This window comes from Rutilus rutilus (genome assembly GCF_951802725.1).
Source record: "Rutilus rutilus genome assembly, chromosome: 12".
NCBI classification, from domain to species: domain Eukaryota; kingdom Metazoa; phylum Chordata; class Actinopteri; order Cypriniformes; family Leuciscidae; genus Rutilus; species Rutilus rutilus.
In genome coordinates, this window is record NC_140217.1 from 37,421,376 (window position 1) to 37,444,349 (window position 22,974).

The window sequence follows — 22,974 nt, forward strand, 5'->3', positions numbered from 1 at the left end:
TCCAACTTTATTTCAGACTGACTCGGCTCTCTCCACAGCCTCAATACATGGATCTTGTGCATTCACAATTGTCAAACGCTCCATCAGAGCTGTCTCTAGTGTGTAAGCTCATGTGATTCCATGCTGGGAGAGTTTTTCTCGTTAGCGTAAGTGTTAACAAGAGAGTAGAGTCTGAACCAGGGCTGGACATAATCTGACATAAATATTCGCCTGGATTAATCCTTGGTTCAAGGTGTGTGTGTGTGTGTTCTCAGCTCTGCATAAATAGGTGAAAGTTCATCCGAGTGAACTCCTGGTGTATGGTGTCTATGAGCGAGTCCGAGTCTGCGGTTCTCTCCGCTGTAGCGTTTGCTTGAGAGGGGGCGCTGTGTTCTGGTGTGTAAGTAAACGAGTATGAACTCCTGTAGATCAGCCCGTCAAATCGGATCAGAGATAAGGGCACTGTGATTGGTTGTCTCATCCATCTCCACTCGCCACTCAATATAGACACATCAGGAACGACACTCAGCAAAGACCTAGAGGACCTGAGATGGACAAAGTGTCATATTTACATGTTTACTTTGATTAAATACACTTATCTTCCATTGTCCATTTTGTAAAAAAAAAACATATATATTTATTTTAGTTTTAGTTTGTATTTATTTATTTCAAGTTAATAATTTTAGTTCTTCAGTTCTTCAACTTCAACTTATTTCAGTTTATTGCCAAGGCAATTTCTAATTTTTTATAATATTAATATTTTATTTTATTTAAGCTTTATTTCAATTAAAATGTTTTTAGTAGTTTTAGTTAACAATAATAACTATATATATTGCATGTAATCACTGTCAAACTTTGAAGTATTTAATGTTTTCCTCCTGTAACTTAAGATGAAGGAAGTTACACCTCACTGATTTGCAGTCATTTCAGTTGCAGATCACCCACTGACCTTCCTGACACTTGACTATACAGCTCTGAGAACCTCCCTACAAGGACCTGAGAGAGACCATCATTCCCCTCCAGCCTGCTGAGACAGGAATGTCACACCACGGCATCCCTGGAGCCTTGGCAAGGTGGACACAACAAACTAAAGCCCCTTTCACACAAAGATTCTGGAAAATATAGTGTCCCGAGATTTGTCCCGGGATCGTTTGATTTTGGTTCATTCACACAGTCAGTGATTTTCCGGAATCTCACACACATCCCGTAAAGATCCCGTAAAGACAGGTGACGTCAGGATGTGATAACTCCTGTCTGATCCCGGCAATGTTACTAGGTCCCCATCCCGGCATCAATCCCGGGACGTGTTTGCGTTCACACAGAAGGCACTCTAGCAATTTTACGGCAATTCCCGGGATCAACGCGCTGTGTGAAAGGGGCTCAAAATTATTGCACAGGGAAAAGTTTAGTATGAGAAGGAAGTTAGTTTTTTGTCTTGCTATGAACTTGCATGCACCTGTGCTGTATTATTTACTACATAGTGACTTATTTCAATTTATAAAATAGATAATGATTCCAAAATAGTTAATGATTGGATGAGCCATGTTCAAAGCCACTTAAAAATATCTGCATGCCTGTATCTGCACATCAGTTTATTTCAGTACTAATGTGGCATGTTTTTTTTAAAAGACATGGAGTGCAAAACCATTGGTTCATAATGCACTGAGTCAGAAATCTCCACTTCAATTGCACTTACATACGCCACACTTTGCAGGTCTATATTCTGAGGGGTTTGTGCATATAACATCTTTAACAGTACTAAATAACACTATTACTTTTTGATAATAAAAACATTTAACTCTATGTCAACAAAAAGAAACAATAATTTTGAATATAGCTTCATCCAATGTTCAGATTTCTGCTCTGGAAATGCATGCAGATTTAATTAGACAATGCCTCATTTACATATTTAAACATAACTTTTAAGAAAACTTGCAATGCAAATCAATTATCTTGTTCAAATGTGGTGCCTTACATTGAAGGTTTCAGCCAATGACCTGCAATATTTAGTGAATACTGAGATAATTACTATAAATTGTTTATTGAAAACTGTTGTCTTTATCACGTTGCTGTTGCATTGATTTATACAGCAATAAGCCACTATGGGCAGGGGTTTAAACTGTATACCATGTTTTAAGCACTTAGAACCCCATTTATTGTGATAAACTCACTGTAATTATGACCTCAAGTGGTTTATACTGTTTTGGTACAGTAACTAGCCTCCAATTAGCACAATATAAGAAACATCAACCACATTCTGTAACATCCTGTTGTTTCAGTGTGTATAACTTCCTTCCAGTCCTTCCTTGTGACATTTGGGCTTTATGATAAATGATGAGATCTGTACTTTGTAGAGGAACACTTCAGACCCTAATCTTGTGTTACACAGGACCTTCTGTGGTTTACAAGAACAGGAAGTCATAAACTGAAAAGAGTAGCACATTCACAAAACATGTCGTATTCTGACTCAAATAGCCTAAATAAGTTTTCCTGTTTGTATCTACAGTTTTGAGGAGTAATGGTAAGGTTTCATTAGTTAACTACATTAGTTAACATAAACTAATAATGAACTGCACTTCTAGAGCATTTACTAATCTTTGTTATTGTTAATTTCAACATTTACTAATACATTATTAAAATTAAAAGTTGTATTTTTTTCAGTAAGGGATAGTGTACATCCAGCCGGTTGTTATCTCAGAATAAACCTTGACAGGTCGATCAGCGGAGGGGTCTTGCATGAGCCTGAAGGGGTTTATTCTGAGATAACAACCAGCTGGATGTACATTATCCCGCTTATTACACGGCTACTTGCCACATAAGTAAATAATTTGACTCAAAATAATGATCTGAGTCGAAGTATTTTATTAGCTCTTTAAACGCAAAGCTTCCGCAGAGCTTCTCTGTTTTCAGCGGTTGTGATTGGGGAATAACATACAGATGGCGCGATTGACCAATCAGAATCAAGTATTCCACAGAGCTGTGTAATAACATTAGTTAATGCACTGTGAAGTGACATACACAACTGTATTTTTTATTTACTAACATTAACAAAGATTAACAAACTCATGGTTAGTTCATGTTAGTTAACAAATGAAACCTTATTGTAAAGTGTTAGCGGAATTATAGTTCTTATAGTATAATAGAATTATAGTATATAGCAAATAAAAGTAGCAGCAATCTTACCAGCTAACACCTACCTATCACCTACCCTACCTTTAATCCCGCTATTTATGATAAATTCTAACCTGAACATGGTCTCTGCCTCCATGTCACCAAACCAGACCTTTAAGTGTGGACTGAAGTTTTCTCCGTGAAGCTCCAACATGGCCACATGTCCCCCTCCATTTAGCTAAATCACAAAAACCATGAACACTTGTTAGTGTTGTTTAGGTAAGTAACCATATTTTCTTGAATGTACAGCTCATATTTACAGTTTTACATTAAATTACACTCTTAGAAAGAACTTGTAAACATTTGATCACTAGAAATAAAAGTATTATGAAATCATTTAAGACATTTCTCCTGCTATAGAACCTGTTTGGCATTAATAGTTCAACAACCCTAGAGTTCTATATAGAACCCCAGTGAACACTGAAGAGTGTAGCATTCGATTTCTCTTGAATTCATCTTTAAAATTAAATTTGAAGAGGTGAGAATCATTGAGTGCTTGATTTCTGACCTCTAGTCCATTGATCACAGGCACAGGGCTGATGGTGGTCGGGTGACAGGCTAGACTCTCACTGAAGGTGTATTCAACCACCTCTGTTCCAATGATGGTCCAACAGGATCCATCATTCAATAACACCTTATTACTTTCCTTAGGACACGGAGAGGCCTACAAGTTTGGGATCACATGAGGGTAAGTAAATGCATTTTCATGGTGGGGTGAACTATTCTTTTAATTAAATGTCATTGCCTGTGTTCACCTGGAACTGTATGATTTTCTCATTGGACAGGCAGAGGTACATGTGGTTGCTGTCTCTGAACTGGAAAGCACATTTATGAAGCTGAGACACGGGCTCATCCACGTCTAGACATACATGCTGCTTGTTCACCTTACGTATTACCTGCAAAGACAGAAAAGCGCATCGGGTAGCATTCACACAGCTGACCTTTTTTCCACCTTTTCTCATTCTTGCTTCTGAAAGTTTTAGATTTTTGTTTTTTAATTCAGTTTAAAAAGAAATTGAAATCTAATGGCTTCTACAGAAGCATTTAATCATGGTAGTGCGTTTATATGGTTTTGTTAAAAGGGAATTATTCTGTAAAGAAAAAGAATGATATTTTACTTCCATTTTTAATGAGATTTTTTATGTAAAAAAAAAAAATATATATATATACTGTATATTCTGCTCCCCAAAAACAGTAATATTGTGAAATATTTATTTCTGTGATTCAAATCTGAATTTTCAGCATCATGACTCCAGTCTTCAGTGTCACATGATCCTTCAGAAATCATTCTAATATGCTGATTTGCTGCTCAATTATCAATTATTATCGGTGCTAAATTATAAATAATGGTTCTTATTTATATATATATATATATATATATATATATATATATATATATATATAAATGTCTTAATTTACTGTCACTTTTTATTAATTTAATGTGTCCTTGTTAAATAATAATAATTTTTTTAACAGTAGTATATATATATTACAACTTTGAATGATGATATTTATCATGATTTCCACAACAACAACATCAACACATTTTTTTTTTGAAAAACTGTTTTCAACACTGATAATGAGAAATATTTCTTAAACATTAAATCAGCATATTAGAATGATTTCTGAAAGATCATGTGACACAGAAGACTGGAGTAATGATGCTGAAAATTCAGCTTTGCATCATGAGAATAAATAAACAATTTCATTATATTAAAACAGAAAACAGTTATTTTAAATAACTGCCTTTTGGCTTATTTAAAAAAAACATTAAATAAAGGTTCTTTATTTCCATTCCACAAAAGGTTCTTTATAGTGGAAAAAGGTTCTTTAGATTATTAAAAATGTTCTTCACATTATTTTAAAAACTGTTCACTGAAAGGTTCTTTGGGGAACTGAAAATGGTTCTCCACCACTGTGATTGGAACCTTTATTTTTAAGAGTATAAAGTCCTCTTCATTGTTCGTTCTCAGAAATCTGATATGAGCAAAAAAAAAAAAAAAAAAGATTCATCGGCCTTCTATCATGCACCATGCACCTGGTCTCATTCGACTGGCCCCCGCAACATCTGTGTGCTGCACAATATGCCTGACTGTTCACACTCCTCCAAACTGCAGCTCGGGGATCAAAAATCCTGCTGCATGAGGGCTTCAAATACACCCTTGCAAACCAAAACAAACCAGTCAGCGATTTCAAACAACTAAAACAACATTGTGAAGGTCTATTCTGTTTGCTAGTCTGCTAAATGTGGTATTTAAACGTTGTCCTTGGCATTTTGATCAAGTGCTTTATCAGCAAATTGTGGCGCAGGTTGGTAGCAGACCAGCTTCCAAAAAACACCACAGGGATGGAAATTTGTACAGAACAGACTTCAGAGGCATGGGTGAAAAAAACATAGATAAAAAATACACAGAACATGCAGATTCAACTCAACAAGGTTAAAAAAACACAAAAAAACATGGTTTTATTTACACTTTGTTAGCATGCAGTAGAGGACCAAGTACATTCCAGTAAGATTTGGTGAACACATTAAAAATAACTAAACACCAGAGAAACTTAACCCCAAAAAAAAAAAAAAAAAAATTCTGCAAGTGCACATTTTGCAGTTTAAGGTGTGCAATTTCTGTAGCACCAAACAGAATTGCAAAATAAACTAGATTTTTATATTTTCTGACCTGTACAACACTTGTAGTCATAATGCTAGGGTGTTGCGATGAGGTTGCAAGGGTGTTCTAAGTGGCAGCAAGGCTTTTACACTTAATATTCAGTAATATTATTGATCCGACTGAAATGACACAATTGGATTAGAACAAAACTTGAACTGAATTGAGCTAGATGAGGACACCAGTGTTTTCTGCAGAGGTGCTTTAGAGCTGAATCAACTGTCATTGAACTATACTGAATCAACACTGAAGGGACTCAGAAGTGAATAACAACACTATTGCCTTCTGTAGAGCTGCTTATAGCTGAATAGAACTTATTTCATTATTGGTGACTTTAACAGTTATTGAACTGACCTGAATCAATGCTGAACTGACTTGAGCTGAATAATGATACTATTGTCTTTTTTAGAGCTGCTTTACAACAGAATTGAACTTTGTTTGCATTATTGATCATTATATTTGTTGTTTATCACTGCTTTTTTTATAAAGTGCTACATATATAAAGGTGACTTGACATGTAATGGAAAGAAAAACGTTTTATACTTGCATACCATTGGTGGCAGCGCCACTCCTGAGTCAGTGCATACCAGCTGAACCACACAGCCGTAACAGATGTAGCTGTCACACATGGTGTATTCACTATGAAGCGCTTGCATCTCCTCCACTACGAACAGAGTTGAAACAGAGTGAGTATTAGTGTACAGCACTGTAGGGGGCGAGAGAGAAAATTAGACCTTACTCAGACCAGGATTTGGCCTTGGGCGCTGTACAGGGGTTAAACCCATTTATGCTACATTTATACCAGCTGCTGAACACATGTTGCTGACATTTACAATTGAAGCTTTTAGAATGTCTTTTCTTTGAGTGAAGTGTCGTATTTTGGAAAACTGATTTTACTCTCAAATGCGGCGAGGCACTATTAGCGTTTGTGAGAGTTGATTTACTTCTTCACGCTGGACGTCCAGCATGGAGTTTTGGCCAGTTGTTTCTAGACTTGTTTGGGTTTCTTGTGTTTATTTAGCTACTGTGGTGAACGGTGAATTAGTCCTAACAACATACAGTGGGGTCTGTGTATACGCATGGGTGAACCCGGGCTAAAGGAAATACTTCCGCAAAAGGGGTTTCAAATGTCATTAGAAGGTGCAGAATATGTTGTTATAATAATACTGTTAGGTGTGTAGTATATGCGCCAATTTTTTTAGAAGTCTCTGCATCATTTGCATGCAATAATTACTAAATGAGTCCAAATGTTATTAACCTTGTAAAACATATGACTGTTATAGACCCATATAATTTTTTTTTACATTATTACATTGTTTGGAGTTTAAGAAACAAATGGTAAAAAAAAAAAAAAAAAGTATGATATGTCCTATGAAGAGGACATCAGAAAATAAGAGTCTATAACCAAAACAATATATATATATATATATATATATATATATATATATATATATATATATATGTATTTTAACATTTTTATATTCAGTATACCAGTCCATTTTTAGTTTCCAGACTATTTTTTTCTATAACTTGTCCTCTGGAAAACAGATATGAGAAAATAATTTTGTATGCATCCAAACTATGCACAAAGACTTTTACAAAGATTCTCAACTATGGTATGAAAGATATTAGAGAATGATTAGATTTTTTTCAATTTTTTCAATTTTTACTTTACACAATATGTGTGTAAACATGGGGAAAAATTGGTTTTCCCATTATATACAATGGTCTTCTTTGGGCAACATGTAAAGAAAAAAAGAAGTAGCTATAAAAATGAGAGTAATAACTTGATAATATCTCATATTTCAAACAAATGTTGAAATTAAAAATCTCTTCCCTATTCACTTATTATGTCACCCTAAAATGCCTGATACGCATGCTGTGAGTCCTGGTGTCGTTTACAGTGGACATGTATGAAACTGATGCATGTCTAATAACAGAAAGTCATATTCTGATTGCAAACCCTACTAAAGTTGTCTTGAGATGTTAATTTACGACAAACAATATGAAAATTATTCAGATAATTACATGATTATAATTACAAATATCATCATATTCCAATAAGAGTGCTGAATTTAGTCATTCAGTCAATGTCAATCATATCTCTGAAAAGACCTGAATGAGCTCTTTACAAGACATCCAGACTTAAAACTGTGGCTCATATGGTCTCAAAGAAATTTGCTCAAATATAATGTCCTCTACAGAGGAAAAAACTCCATTGCTGACTCTCAGGAGGATACAAAAGACCATTAACCTAGGGTTCACAAACATGTAGTGTGAAATCTTGACATGATTCATTACTAACCAGTGTGAAATATGAACCCTGTGTTAGTAATTTCATGTGTGAAAAGCTCATAATTTATAGGTTTGGTCATTAAACATGGTTTTATTCAGTTATATTCCAACATTTTGGAATGGTCTCCCTTATCATGTGAGGGCTGTTCCTTCATTGGCCATTTTTAAATCTACTCTTTAAACTAATTTTTATTCTTTAGCTTTTGGAAACCTGTAATTGTTGTTGTTGTTGTTGTTGTGTGTTTTTTTTTTTTTTTTGCTTTTTGATAGTGTAGACCTGCTTTGTACTATATGTACAGCACTTTGGATCAATCTATATTGTGTTTAAATGTGCTTTATAAATAAATGTTGTTGTTGTTGTATATGTATGAAGGACTGAGATAAAGGATTAAAAGTAGAATAAAAGAGAAAAAGCATTGCATCTCAAACCTAAAGTGACAGTGAATGCCGTCCACTGTCTCGCGCTTGCAACAAAAGCCCCGTCTTCCACCGCCAGGTAACGTGTACTGACCGTCTGTGACCGCAAGCGGTTAAACAACGACACCTTTGAGCCTGAGGAAATACACACTGCAAAAACAAACACACATTTTTACAAAAAACTAAAACTATGGGCAAACAAAAGAAACACCATAATATTTAAACACTCACTGACATATATGCATACACATTCAGACTGACAAGAAGAAAGCAAACACAAATGACTGATATACTTTGACTAATGCCAGTCTGTTCTTTTTCTAGAACTTTGTCTCATTGTCTGTCTCTCCCACAAGACGGTGAGGAATTCAACGTCACTTGACTGATGCTCAGATGTCAAGCGCCTCTTTCTTCCCCGTAAAACCTCTCTGTGGATCCAATAGTCAATGTCAACAGCAGTTGCCCTCTTAGTGTGTGCTTTAGGATCAAAAGGTTAGAGGTCAAATGTCTGACTTCTGTGGCAATGGCTGCTGGGTGACTCTATTTAGCGGCTTGACCTCACTTCTCATACATGAAGACACGGCAACACAAACTTACAAGGGTTCGGTTTCTGCTCTAGATGACCCTTTTATATAACAGCCCTTAGTCAGGGTAGACGTCATATTTGATTTGATCCAAATGAGGGATAGATCAACAGTCCATTAAATAGGTTAACAAAACTAAAATAATAATAATAATAATAATTTGGGGGAAAAAAACATGACCTCATGACCTATAACCTTAAAACTGTAAAACTGAATTTCAGTGGACTGAATGTCTATCGCTTGCATCAAATTAAATATAGACTTTCAGAACTGCACACAAATACACACACGCACAGACTCACGGTCAGCATTCTTCATGGACTGTCTCTTCTGTGATGGTTTGGAGATGACTTTAATGAGCCTGCTGTTAAACGTGCCGATTTCTTGCCCTCCGCTGTGAAACAGGTGTAGAAGCAGGCGAAAGTGCTTTCGTTTGTCAGTATCTGAGATATACAAGGTTTTAGCGCAGGCAAACATCTGAAGGAAAGAATGAAATAGACACAAATGAGTCAGTTGTTAACGTTTACAAAAGTTCAAAAGCTTGGGCTCGAAAGTAAAAGAAGTCTCTTATGCTCATCAAGGCTGCATTTATTAATTTTTTTAAATGTAATTTATTCCTGTAATGCAAAGCTGAATTTTTAGCATCATTATTCCAGTCTTCAGTGTCACATGATTTTTCAGAAATCATTCTAATATGCAAATTTGTCGCTCAAGAAACATTTCTTCTTCTTATCTATGCCGAAACTGCTTAACATTTTTGTGGAAAATGTCATTCATTTCACCCCAGAATTCTTTGCTGAATATAAAAATCAAGAAAACAGCATTTATTATAAACAGAAATCTTTTGTAACATTATACATCTTTATGTCTTTACTGATCAAATGAATGCATCCATGCTGAATATAAGTATTCATTTCTTACTGACCCCAAACTTTTGAACAGTAGTGTAACTGTCAGATGTATATACTGTACAGTCTTAGAAGAAATACTGTAAAATGTCAGTTAATATTTAGATCTTTGACTTTTGGTAACAGACTTTGATTTCTTGGCAAATCTGAACATAGTTTGAGACATTTTTCAGATCTCTTCTTAAGAGGAGGCATGTTGGGTTTTTCCACAGAATACAAATCTGAGAACTCAAAAAACCATTTAATCTCATTGCTGTTTTTGGAGAGATATTAAAGAGATCTTGTTTATGATTGTTATATCCTGTGGGCAGGAATAAAGCAACTACAAGATCAAGCTCATATTCTTTGTTCATCCAACTGCCCTCCTTACATAAACCTAGTTGTAATCCAGGTAGAATAAACATATGATCCCAGCTCCAAATCTCTCTGTACACACAGGAGTCGTGTTCTCTCATAAGCCTGACAGAGACTCTCCTCTTTGATCGCTGTGTTTTGGCAATGTCTCACCCTCTTGTCTGTCTGCTCCTCAAAGCTCAGCTTGAAACTGTCTGTCCGTGGATCAGTGGAGCTGTCCAGACCCATGTACCCGAAAAGCTGACAACTGGACTCACCTAGACCTGATGCTGAGTGAATATAAATGGAAAAATTAGAGTGAATTACAAGATAGATAGTGAAGATACTCTCACAAGCCACTGACCTTTAAGCTGCTCCTGTCTGAGTTTCCATCCGTGTCCAGTGAGGTACACACAAGGAGGGGGACAGAAAAACCTGTGGAAACACACACACCATAATTTTTGGAATGAGACATGAAGAAAGAGATGTGCAATAGTCTTACTTTCTGTAAATGATGTTCCTGTGAGTGATAAAAGAACCTGGTGGAAATATGGCTAAAACAACCATTTGGAACAAGGAAGATGGTTTCTAGCTAGGCATAATCTGGTCCAAGCTGGTTAGTCAATCTTTATCAAACTAGACAGGACTGGTAGACCATCTTGAACCAGGAACAAACCAGCTTCCATGTTCCAAAAAAAAAAAAGTTTAAGCTGGTATGATTTTTCCAGCAAAGATTTGGTTTAGACATTTTCCCAAAAGCTAAACCAGCTGATTTTCAGTACATAGTGTGTGTGTGTGTGTGTGTGTGTGTGTGTGTGTGTGTGTGTGTGTGTGTGTGTGTGTGTGTGTGTGTGTGTGTGTGTGTGTGTGTGTGTGTACTGTACGTGTGTAAACCTTACATAATGTGGACAAAATGTCCCCACAAAGATGGCAATATCTGAAATCCTTTTCTTTGTGGGGTCATTTTCAGTCCCTATGAGGAAAACAGCTTATAAAACATACTAAGTGATGCTTTTTGAAAATGTAAAAATGCAGAAAGTTTTATGTGATGGGTAGGTTTAGTGTAAGGGGAGAGAACATACAGTTTTTACAGTATAAAAATCGTTATGTCTATGGAAAGTGTGTGTATGTGAATGCATGTGTGGTTCACTTTTTGAACATGTAAATGCACAGATGTAAATCATTTTTACCTTTTCTCATTCCCATAAGACTTCTGAGCAACTTTGGCATGCAGGATGATCACTGATTGGTCAGGTCTGAATTGAAGGTATTGCCTCACTGAATCTCTGGTTACTTTTTGCAACAAGGAGAAATTTTGTTCCTCCCTAGTGATGCACAAAAATATTTATTTTAAACTGGAATCCTCTCCATCCAAAGTAAACTATCTGTGCTTTTCTCAAAGATCCTATCATGGAATAGTTCTTTATATTGGGACACCATTCAAATTGGGGCATTAACAGCATTTTTGGCTGCCCTTGTTGCTGTGGTTAATGTCAGAAAGCTCAGCAGAACTAACCACAAATGCCAAGCAGCCTGTATGATTCAGTGATAGATATTATAGAGTTATAATGATAGATATACTGAAGCAAATAGTGGGCTGGATGTGTAGACAGTGATGCAGACAATTAGAGGACAGAACATGACACTTTCCCATCATTTTTGAAAACATTGTTTAATAGAGCTAGAAGATTTGATATACAGATTTTGGGGAAATATTTATACAAATAAATCCTTTTATCACAGTTTCCCTTTTAAATAATTTTAGGCACAGAAGAATAATCTTATAATGCTTGTTTTATTAAAACGTTAAGAAAGCATCTTTTATGTTCCACAGAGGAATGAAAGTATCATGGGATTGGAATTACAAGAGGATGAGTAAATGACTCATGATGTTTTTCATTTTTCGGATGGACTATTAAGCACTTTGCTCTCCATGTACATTTGAAACATGAAAAACGATGAATTTATTTGACTTTAATTAATTGTTTCATATGATCTATTTGCAGTTATTCGTTTCACTTTTCAATATCTTGTTTTATTATTACTCAATCTGAAATGGTTGATTTAATTAATATTATGGTAATCTCCTGCCCCAATTTTGTTCAGTATTTTTAACAGTGCATCATTTTCTGGGAGTCTTAATTTCTTTGATTAGGAGCCCAATGATATAAATGTGGTATTTCCCAAAAGAGTAAAATGCTTTAATTGAAAACTCACATAATTCCCAAGGCTTAGAATGTTTCAGTCTGTCTGCCTGGGTTTTTATTTGAGGCATTCCCAAGAGGATTTGGGGTCAAAGGCAGTAATGTTACTTACTACTTTGTGCGCATTAGGATGGAGATCAAATTGGATCCCAGTGTTTGGCTGATATTTTGAAGAATGTTGATAACCACTGATTTCCATAGAAAAGAGGGGGGAAAAAACTACGAAAGTCAATGGGGACCAGAAACTGTTTGGTTACCAACATTCTTCCAAAGATCTTCTTTTGTGTTCAGCACAAAAAGGAATTAATACAGGCTTGAAACAACTTGAGGGTGAGTAAATAATGACAGAATCTTCATTTTTGGGTGAACTATCCCTTTAAACGACCAGTTACAGTAGGCCTATCTAAAACACACTTTCCTTTCATTTAAACTGCACTCTTAAACGTTATTTGTCTCTTAAACGTAATTAATATTTCATAGAAAGCCTATAAAGAAAATAGCATCACTTTAAACGAAATTCAAAATGATAAAGTCAGCTCTGTGTTCAAAAGTGGCACTTCAAGAGCTCGTGCATCAATCGTGGACTAAAGCAGAACCGCAAGGAATTTCTGAAGGCTCACTAAAAGAAAGCTAATGTTCTCTCTCCTGCTGCAAGCAACCCCCCAAAGAAATCCTGCCTGCTCTTCCCATTTCGGACGGGGGTGGGATCTACATTTCAAACGTGCTCTGCAGATTTAATACCTGGCCAATGTCCTGACTGTTCACTCTATCCCAGAATAATCGCCTGGAGAGGTTACTACTCACCTTAAGGAACGGCTTGACACTTTTAATAGGCTTCCTGAACCACTTCAGCGTCGTTTTTGTCGTTTTTTTTGGATACCGTTGCACACTTGTACAGGAGAGTTTGTACCTGTGTCATTACCTGAGGTGAGTGAAGCACGCGTCTGATGTGTACAGGTGAGAGGCTTCAGCAGAGTCCACGATGGCCAACCCTGGAGAATTAAGAGGAAACTATCTTTGTTTCTTGTGTTTTACAAGTTTTATTGAGTTGTAAATTAAGCAAAACTACTGAAACTGTTTGTTTAATGACATGAAGACTGGCCTTCTAAAAAAAAATATGTATTACTTATTAGCAGTTGTGAAATGGTTAAATTATTTAATGTGTGCAACATGGTAAATGTGCTTAGGTGAGCAATATTTTCGTGCTATTTTTTTAAAACAGTGCTTTCAGGCTAAACGTCTTCTGCAATTTTCCCTGAGGAAAAATATTTTTTTAATTAGGCTAAATAATAATAAAAAAAACGTTTATTTTTTTATTTTTTTGAGAAGTTTTGAGAATGATTACTTGGGAAATACTAAATAAAAAATTGGCGCGATATTTAATAAAAAAAAATACACTTGATTTGTTGAATATATACAATCTATGTGCATTCTTACATGTTACAGTATGTGACCCATGTCGTGCTCCTACCTGCGAAAAGTGTATTTGTTTAAAATAGCATATTAACATACTATTCATACTATTTCTGCAGTATGTAGGCCTAACAGTTTAAAATAGCATATTAACATACTATTCATACTATTTCTGCAGTATGTAGGCCAAGCAGTAGCACGCACAGCAGCCTATGTAATTGTTCTGTAATGTATCCATTATAGTTTGCAATATAAAACTAAGCGCACTGTGGAATACTGTCTCCCACAATGCAATGGTCTCAAATTGGCCTACGATTTCCAAGAATAGGTCTCTGCAGGAGAGTAATGGGAGTTATTTCTGTCAAAGCTATGTTAACTGTAATTTTCAACCCATTATTTGTAATCTAGACAAAGTTGAATATAAATTGCAACATTTATTTAATGATCGATTGATTGATGACCTGAATCGTTGAATTAAACATGCAACATCATGAGGTTACATGACAAGAATGCAGTTTACTAATGTTTGAAACTTTTATTTCTTGCATATTTTATTCTGTTTAACATAATATTAAAGCAACTGTGACCGTAAACAGTAGCCTATACTGTGCAGTAAGTACTCCATTCTGAACACAGCCAAGAGCTGAACGAATCTAAATATAGATCAGCGTGTAACAGACTGGCCGTGTCTCAAAACCTAGTGTGCCGCCAACCTAAAGAGAATTTCCACAGTGCTGTCTAGAAAGGCAGCTCCCTTGGTTTTGGGACACCAGTACATGCTTTAGGTGCGCAGTGGTTGGCTGGAGGCGAAACCGCTATTATACTATAGTAGCAAAGCGTCACATCTGCTTTCAATCTTGCTTTAACTAGAAGCTGATGTTAGTTAATCTAACTGTGAAGCTGTCAGTCAATCTACTGCCAAAGAAACCACGCTTGTCATTTTCCTCCATTTGCCCTCTTCCTCTAATGCTCCTGTCTTCTCTCTCACTGCCTCACACTGGGTTTTTCTTTGGTCTGTCTGAGAGAAATGTTTACACTGTGAGGCTTTAACCCATGGAGATCCCTTTGGGCTAGAGCTGGGATCTGGGAAGCTTGAACAGTCTTCCAAAGATATATTCAGCACTCTGAAAGAAATGTGCTGTCACTCTTCTTTTTTTACTGCCTGTCACCTTTTCTCACTCCTCTACGTTACTATGTTGGGAGGCACTATCAATCTCTCAAGACTTTTTTTTTTCTCTCCTAAATTTTAATGCTCAGAGATTGCTGAAACGGAAACCTATGGTGATAGGGTCATATTTCACACCAGAGTCAAAACTTGCTTAAGGCCATTTTTAACAATTAAGAGCATTTCCCCCACCATGCAGTTTTGTACTGCCTTTAATTTATACTGATATATGATTTATGCTGAGAATTAGTATTTATTTATTTTAATGCTCAACAGTAATTTTAGATTTTTTTTAAATTATTTTTAATTATTTGTTATAATAATAAATATTATATAATATAAATAGAAATATGATTATGAATAAAATGCAATTTATTTTTCTTAAATGAATGCCCACCATTGTTAACAAGCATGTTTTAATCCATTTTTAATCAATAAATAAAAATATGACATAATAAATATTATATAATATAATATAAATAAATTTTTTTTAATTTTTATTTCTTTTGCTTAAAATAATGTCCACCATTGTTAGCATATTTCCCACACTGACCTGTTTCTCTGTCTCCTTTCCTTTGGTCCTGCATGACGCTCAGGTGTACAACAGCCGTTTTGAAATCTTCATAAAGTCCTCTGCTGTGCCAGGCACTCCACTGTTGTTCATGCTACCTGGTTTTACTTTATTCTCTCCTTTCGCAATGTGACGACAGTGTAACTGTCATAGCTCTGTTGTAAGAAGACTTCTCCATCTCCAATTCCAATAACTGTTATCAAGGGTATTTGTAAATCTATATACATGTTTGTTTTGAGAGATAGTCACCTGTACTCAGGTGCTGAATTCTCACGCCTCCCTCCACGTGGCAAGCAGTTACTGATACAAGTGAACATGGAATGAGCCGTAAAGTCCAAATAGAAATAAATGTGGGTGACATTTATTGCTGATTATGTTGTGGAGTGAAAGCATGGACACCAAACCATCTGGCTTTTCAGTTACTACCAACAAGCAAACAGGAATCATACTGAAAAGGATAAGTGATTTTACACAACTTGGTAGTCATATGGAATTTGCAGATGCAGGGCCTAACATTTTTAAATATGGGGGGTATGTGTTCATTAAACCAGCAAACCCCTTTTACAAGATCCTGCATGTTCTTCAAAGCCAGTTTAATGGAAACAATTTCAAAGTCAAAATTTTAGATCAGTACATACAAATGGACTGGAATAACAGCACCTCTTTATATGTCTGCTATGTTGTGCTTAATGTAGTGTAGTTAAAGATGACATGGGCTGCCATCCAAAAGCCAGCCATGGTGCTATATTCTCTGTAAACATTAAATAACCACTTTAATCTTCTGAATTTATTGGCTCTCTGCCAGCATGATGTGTGTGACCTACAGTGCTGAAATAATCAAAGCTGAGTTAAGGGTCTCCGCAGCTCATACGCACACACTTAAAGCCTAATGTACACATATAGCACAGAAGGCTTCATTGTATTTGCACACAGGGGACTGAAGTCTGCCGTTTACCTGGATGCCACCGAAACCGACAGTTATGTGCAGAATCTTAATCAAGGCTTGGAGAAACCACAGACCAGCACTGGTCATAGAGGTCACTCTATTTCATGCTGAGAGTAGTATATAGAGATGCATGTGCAATATATTTTCCCGTCTTTGTCTTTTTGAAAGGGGTAAATTCACCCTAAAAGGAAAATTCTGTCATTATTTACTCGCACACATGTTATTTCAAAACCGTATGAAATCCAGACTGACCAAAAATGACATGACATGTTTGATGTCAACGAGGCACGTTTGAATATGTAATCTGTAGAAACAGTGTATATTTTTCTAGCACCAATGTTAACAAATGAGAGCGTTCACATCGGAAGCGGGACGGACACTACTGTTCAAATGTTTGATGTCGGTAATTTTAGAAGGTTTTTGAAAGAAGTCTCTTATCCTCACCAAAATACAGCAATAAGGGTAATATTGTGAAATGTTATTATAAACTTAAATATGTGTTTTCTATTTGAATATATTTTACAATGTAATTTATTCCTGTGATGGCAAAACTGCATTTTCAGCATCATTACTCCAGTCTTCAGTCACATGAGCCTTCAGAAATAGTTCTAATATGCTAATTTTTTTTTTTTTTATCTTTTTTAATGTTGAAATCAGTTGTGCCTCTTAATATTTGATATGTGATCGATTTTACAGGATTCTTTAATGAATAGAACATCTTTCTTTTGTTACAATATAAATGTTTTTACTGTCACTTTTTACCGCATGTACATACTATGTACTTATAGTAATTACAATAACTGGGTAATAACTAGGTACTAAACCTGAACCAATCCCTAAACCTAACCTTAACCCATGTAGTTACCTTATATTACCAGTACGGTAACTACACTGTAAGTACACATACTGTAAAATAAAGTGTAACCAAAAAAAGCTTACTTACCCCAAACTTTTGAACAGTTGTGTATGGCCTTCTGTCTGTTCTTCGCATAAAGCTTTCATATTTGCAATATAGTGCACATCATATGGACAACTTTTATGGTACTTTTGTGGAGTGGAATGGCACGAGGGTAGGTAAATGATGACAGAATTGTACATTTTGTATTAAATCTTTCTGTAAGCATATCACCTTCAACTCTGCTGTTCAAATCCTGTTTTTGATTGAATAGATAGGAATGCAGCACAGCAGTAATCTGTCTGGCTGTTTTATCTGCTGAGTTCAGAGACAGTAAAATGAATGCCAAATCATGACACACTCTAGTGATACCATGACCACTGATAGTGATAACCCTTATCAGGCCCTTGGAGAGGTAGATCCCTTTTCTAAGTGACTGACAGCACTCTGTTTACAGCGCCAGTGTCCCAGACGCAGTTATTTTCCAGCAATTACTTCACACAGCGTTTGAACTCGGAGCCTGTGGTGATGTGATTGGCCCAAAAGTCTATTAACTCTTCCATGTTAACGGTCTGTTTAGAAGTGCTGCTGTGGACCATCTGTTTGGTGTCGCCGTTTTATTGCAAGCTCAGACTGGAATGTATGGCTGCCTTTAAAGCACAGATTTCCCTTGACCTGCCATTTTTCTGTTTCCTTCTCTTCTCCACCTACAGCCAGTGGGATTTTTACGGCGAGATCGGGCCTTTGTCGACGAAACATGACACATGTGTTGGTGTATGTCGGTGTGCTAATAGCCATAATGGCTGCAACAGAAGCAAGACCTAAATCAGGTTGGTTAAACCGCCGTTATAACACTAATAATTCAATCTTGACAGTAACAGCGGTAGACACTACCTCAGAGTCTGTTTATTACACTAAGCATTTAGTGGTGGCACAATTGTGTTGGTGTTGGCAAATCAGATGGCCATTGTAGAGCATGTTTTGTTTTTTTATCAGCTAGATCTGTGGTTCTCAAATGATTCAGGATCCAGATTTTACATGCAAAGATAAACCAACATGTATTATATTTACATGAACTGCATCGGCTCAATATGCAAAACTATTCACATGAGGTTAGGCTGAAAAGTCAAATGGACTGCATAATATTGTCTTTATAATTTGAGTGTTTGGTTTCTAAATGCCTCTTAAATTTCGATGGTTTCATGCCATTAATTCACCACACAAAGCATGTTTATCCTTGCTTTGATGGTGAACCTTTATTTAATTTATACTAGATCTTTTATTTCTGATCATTTTGTTCATGGTTACCAAGGAGCAGGTCAGCCATCTTCCTAATTTGACTACTAAATGACAGATTAAGTTGGACCTGAAAAGAGTTTGATTAGACAACATTTAATGTCAGCAACAGAAGATAATAGTGTTTTCTACTCCCTCTTAAAAATGATTACAAAAGTTATTAAAACCATTTTGGGGTTCCCTAAATAGTCTTTCAGTGATCAGTTCTTATAAGAACCATTTTTTTCCTAAGTGTCAAGAATATTTTAGTAATCTAGAATCTTTTTCCACTATAAAGAACCTTTTGCACACTGGGAAGGTTCTGTGGAGGTTAAAGGTTCTTCATGGAACCATCGATGCCAATAAAGAACCTTGTACTCACTTTAAACTGTCAATATTGTCATTATGTGGTTTTTAATTCTATTTTCCCACATTTTACAGCTGAACCAAAGTGCAAATCTGGTCCGGTTGACCTTGTGTTCATCATCGACGGCTCCCGCAGTGTTCGCCCCCATGAGTTTGAGACTATGCGCAAGTTCATGATTGACATCATCCATGAGATGGACATTGGCCTGGAAGCTACAAGAGTTGGTGTGGTCCAATACTCCAGCCAGGTCCAGAACGTCTTCTCCCTCAAAGCCTTCAGCAAGCCAGCGCAGATGGTCAAAGCTATCAACGAGATCATTCCATTGGCACAGGGCACAATGACCGGCCTGGCCATCCGTTACTCCATGAATGTAGCCTTCTCTGCCGAGGAAGGCGCCCGTCCCAACGTTCCCCACGTAGCTGTTATCGTGACGGACGGCCGCCCTCAGGACCGCGTGGCTGAAGTGGCAGCTGCTGCGAGAGAGTCTGGGATTGAGATCTACGCCATTGGTGTCGCCAGGGCCGATATGACATCACTGCGAGCAATGGCATCACCACCGTTTGAGGATCACGTGTTCCTCGTGGAGAGCTTCGACCTTATTCACCAGTTTGGGCTTCAGTTCCAAGACAAGCTTTGTGGTAAAGTGTTTATCCGTGTGATATATGCTCAAGAATCCCAGTGAATGAATCTAGACATTTGTGTTGAACTTTTCAACTTTTCCGATTCTTTTCTACCTCAAACCTCAGCTCAAAGTTGCAAGTTTTCCTTAGCAATAACAAAAAGATATACAATACTGTTTGAAAGTTTCGGGTTGGTACATTTTTTTTTAAGCTCTTGAAAGAAGGTTCTTATGCTCACTGAGGCTGCATTTGATCAAAAATGCAGTATTTTTACCAAATTTTGTTTATTTACGTGACTTATTTGAAAATCTTAACAATTTAGTTTAGTGTCCAATTCTCACAAATAATTAGTTGCTCATAATAGGATATTGGTTGTTTATTAGTACTCATAAAGCACATATTAATGCCTTATTTTGCATGACTTTATTCTACATCCCTCAATCCTATACTATACCCAATACTTAAATTTAATAACTACCTTACTAACTATTAATAAACAGTAGTTAGGAGTTTATTAAGGCAAAAGTCGTAATTAATAGTTAGTTAATAGTGAGAATTGAACCCTAATCTAAAGTGTGACCATCTTTTTCATTATAAATGATTTTACTGTCACCTTTGATATGATGCATCCATCCATGTTGAATAAAAGTATACATTTATTTTTAAAAAGTATTACTGACCCCAAACTTTTAAATTGTGCTGTATACATTCGTGAAATAATATATATTTAAATATTAAAATAAATTAGTTCTTAAAATTCTTTTAAAAATATTTAAAGATTATTTAATCCAATTTATCACAATCTTAACATTTTTATTATTCTTTATTGTTATTTTTTTCAACAAAAACGATTTGCCATTTTTGTGAGAGTAAAATTGACTAAAGATAATCGATTTTGAGGAATTGACTAGTTTAAAGGACATTTTTGTCAAAAGTAAAAACATTGGTCGTGAACATTGGTTCACATTGTCCTTTGATCTTTAAATCAGTCCCACCTTTAATTTTTTTCTCGTTGAATATCCTATTTCAACAAGGATTCAAATGCTTAAATCTTATGCTGACTTTAAGCATATTAATGCTGTTGCTTTTATGCCCTGTGATTGTGAACACTATGATTTAGTTGTTCCTGCTTTCGCAGTTCTCATATGTGCATTGGATTTGCAGGGATGGACTTGTGTCTGGAGTCAGATCATGGCTGTGAGCACATCTGTGAGAGTTCGCCTGGTTCCTACCACTGTCTGTGTCTGCCTGGATACACGCTCAATGAGGACGGCAAGACCTGCACGCGTATGTACCCTTACAAACTACACATCACAGAAGTATGACATAATTATCATTCCAGTGGTGCTCAACAGGTGTGTGTTTGCTTCCTGCAGCCATTGATTTATGTGCTGAAGGGAAGCATGATTGTCAGCAGATTTGTATCGCTTCCCCTGGGTCATTCACATGCGACTGTAACACGGGATACACACTCAACGACGACAAGAGAACTTGCACAAGTTAGTGATGCATGTGCTTGATGATATTTTGTGTGTTTATGAGCTGATTTTGTTGTTGTACAGTTTGAGATGACTAATGAAAATACTATTTTTATAGTTTAAAAAATAATGATTACAAATTATATCTGCGTAACAATTTGAGTGAATTGTAAAATTTACATAAACTTCTATTTTAGTAGACTATACAGACAAGGGTTACATTCGGAATAGCATAATACCATACTATTTAAGCAGTATTATGTATACTGATTACAGAATGCAAATTTTGTGTATGCATGGAATATCTGGACTGCTATCAATACTAAAGTGTGCAGTATATAATATATACTGCACAGTAATATATAATATATACTGTACAGTATGCAGCATGCAGTACACTAGCATTCCATTCCGAACATAGTTGAAGGAACATCATTGTATACTAAATATACACCTCTTCTGCAGGTATGCAAGTAACTGTGTGCTTGCTTACTTTATACTTAAATCCAAACTTAAAGATCCCAAGAAATCACAGAGTGAATTTCTCTCCTGTATATACATATTTTCCTATTGAAACTGGTGCAATTTAGAATTTTTTAAAGGGATACTCCACTTTTTTTGGAAATAGGCTCATTTTACAACTCCCCCAGAGTTAAACAGTTGAGTTTTACCGTTTTCGAATCCATTCAGCCGATCTCCGGGTCTGGGCGGTCCCACTTTTAGCATAGCTTAGCATAATGAATTGAACCGGACAAGACCATTAGCATCTCTCTAAAAAAAATGAACAAAGAGTTTCGATATTTTTCCTATTTAAAACTTGACTCTTCTGTAGTTACATCGTGTACTAAGACCGACGGAAAATGAAAAGTTGCGATTTTCTAGGCTGATATGGCTAGGAACTATACTCTCATTCCTGCGTAATAATCAAGAAACTTTGCTGCAGTACCATTGGTGAAGCAGGCGTAATGATATGACGCAGCACCTGATAATAGTCCCCAGCTCAGTAGCCTATTATCAGGCGGCATGTGCTGCGTCATATCATTACGCCTGAAAAAAAAAAGTGGAGTATCCCTTTAAGCACTGTTTATTATTCATTTTTTTTAATTGGCTTTTCATTTTAGTTTAAGTTTTAGTCATTTTGTTATGTGACTTTTGTCATTTTAGTAGTTTTTTTATTTTTTTTATTTAGCTTTAATTTCTATTTATTTCAGTTTGAGTAATTTTAGTACTTTAACTGCCAAAGCAACATATCTAATTTTAGGTTTTAAGTATTACATCTAATATTATATTTTATTTAACCTTTATTTTAATTAACAAAAACATGTTTGAATAGTTTGTGGTTACACTTTATTTTACAGAACATGTACTAACAGTGTACTTACAGTGTAGTTACCCAAGAAAGTACTGGTAATATAAGGTAACTACATGGGTTAAGGTTAGGTTTAGGGATAGGTTCAGGGTTAGCACCTAGTTATAACCCAGTTATTGTAATTACTATTAGTACATAGTATGTACATGCAGAACAGGACTGTAAAATAAAGAGCTACCATTTTAGTTTTAGTTAACTACACTGAGTGAAGCAGGAAGTACACTAGCCTATCGAAACGAATAGACATGAACTAAAATCCAGAAAGCATGGGGTCTTTAACACCTAATTACTCAGACTTCTCTCACTGTTCTCTGCCCGTTC

General features: G+C 36.0%; 2 protein-coding genes across 5 annotated transcripts in view; one reads left to right on the forward strand and one right to left on the reverse strand.

Annotated features, from left to right (window-relative positions):
• rbpjl (recombination signal binding protein for immunoglobulin kappa J region-like) lies at positions 1-15,769 on the reverse strand. The gene is made up of 12 exons (XM_084426417.1): positions 15,686-15,769; positions 13,477-13,546; positions 11,541-11,675; positions 10,715-10,785; positions 10,525-10,640; positions 9,412-9,586; positions 8,538-8,675; positions 6,365-6,477; positions 3,906-4,046; positions 3,659-3,814; positions 3,225-3,328; positions 1-524 (listed from the first exon to the last, which is right to left on the reverse strand). The coding sequence occupies exons 1-12, from the start codon at positions 15,717-15,719 to the stop codon at positions 251-253; spliced, it is 1,527 nt and encodes a 508-aa protein (XP_084282543.1). The 5' UTR covers positions 15,720-15,769; the 3' UTR covers positions 1-250.
• matn4 (matrilin 4) overlaps positions 13,151-22,974 on the forward strand; it is a 24,579-nt gene continuing 14,755 nt past the window's right edge. Inside the window, exons 1-5 of one of the 4 annotated variants that reach the window (XM_084426414.1) lie at positions 13,151-13,481; positions 18,258-18,374; positions 19,261-19,824; positions 20,971-21,093; positions 21,183-21,305. In XM_084426414.1, coding sequence (XP_084282540.1) covers positions 18,302-18,374; positions 19,261-19,824; positions 20,971-21,093; positions 21,183-21,305 — 883 coding nt within the window. In that variant the 5' untranslated portion in view covers positions 13,151-13,481; positions 18,258-18,301. The remainder of the gene's footprint in view (positions 13,482-18,257; positions 18,375-19,260; positions 19,825-20,970; positions 21,094-21,182; positions 21,306-22,974) is intronic. The other 3 variants (XM_084426413.1, XM_084426415.1, XM_084426416.1) reach the window with 3 other exon arrangements.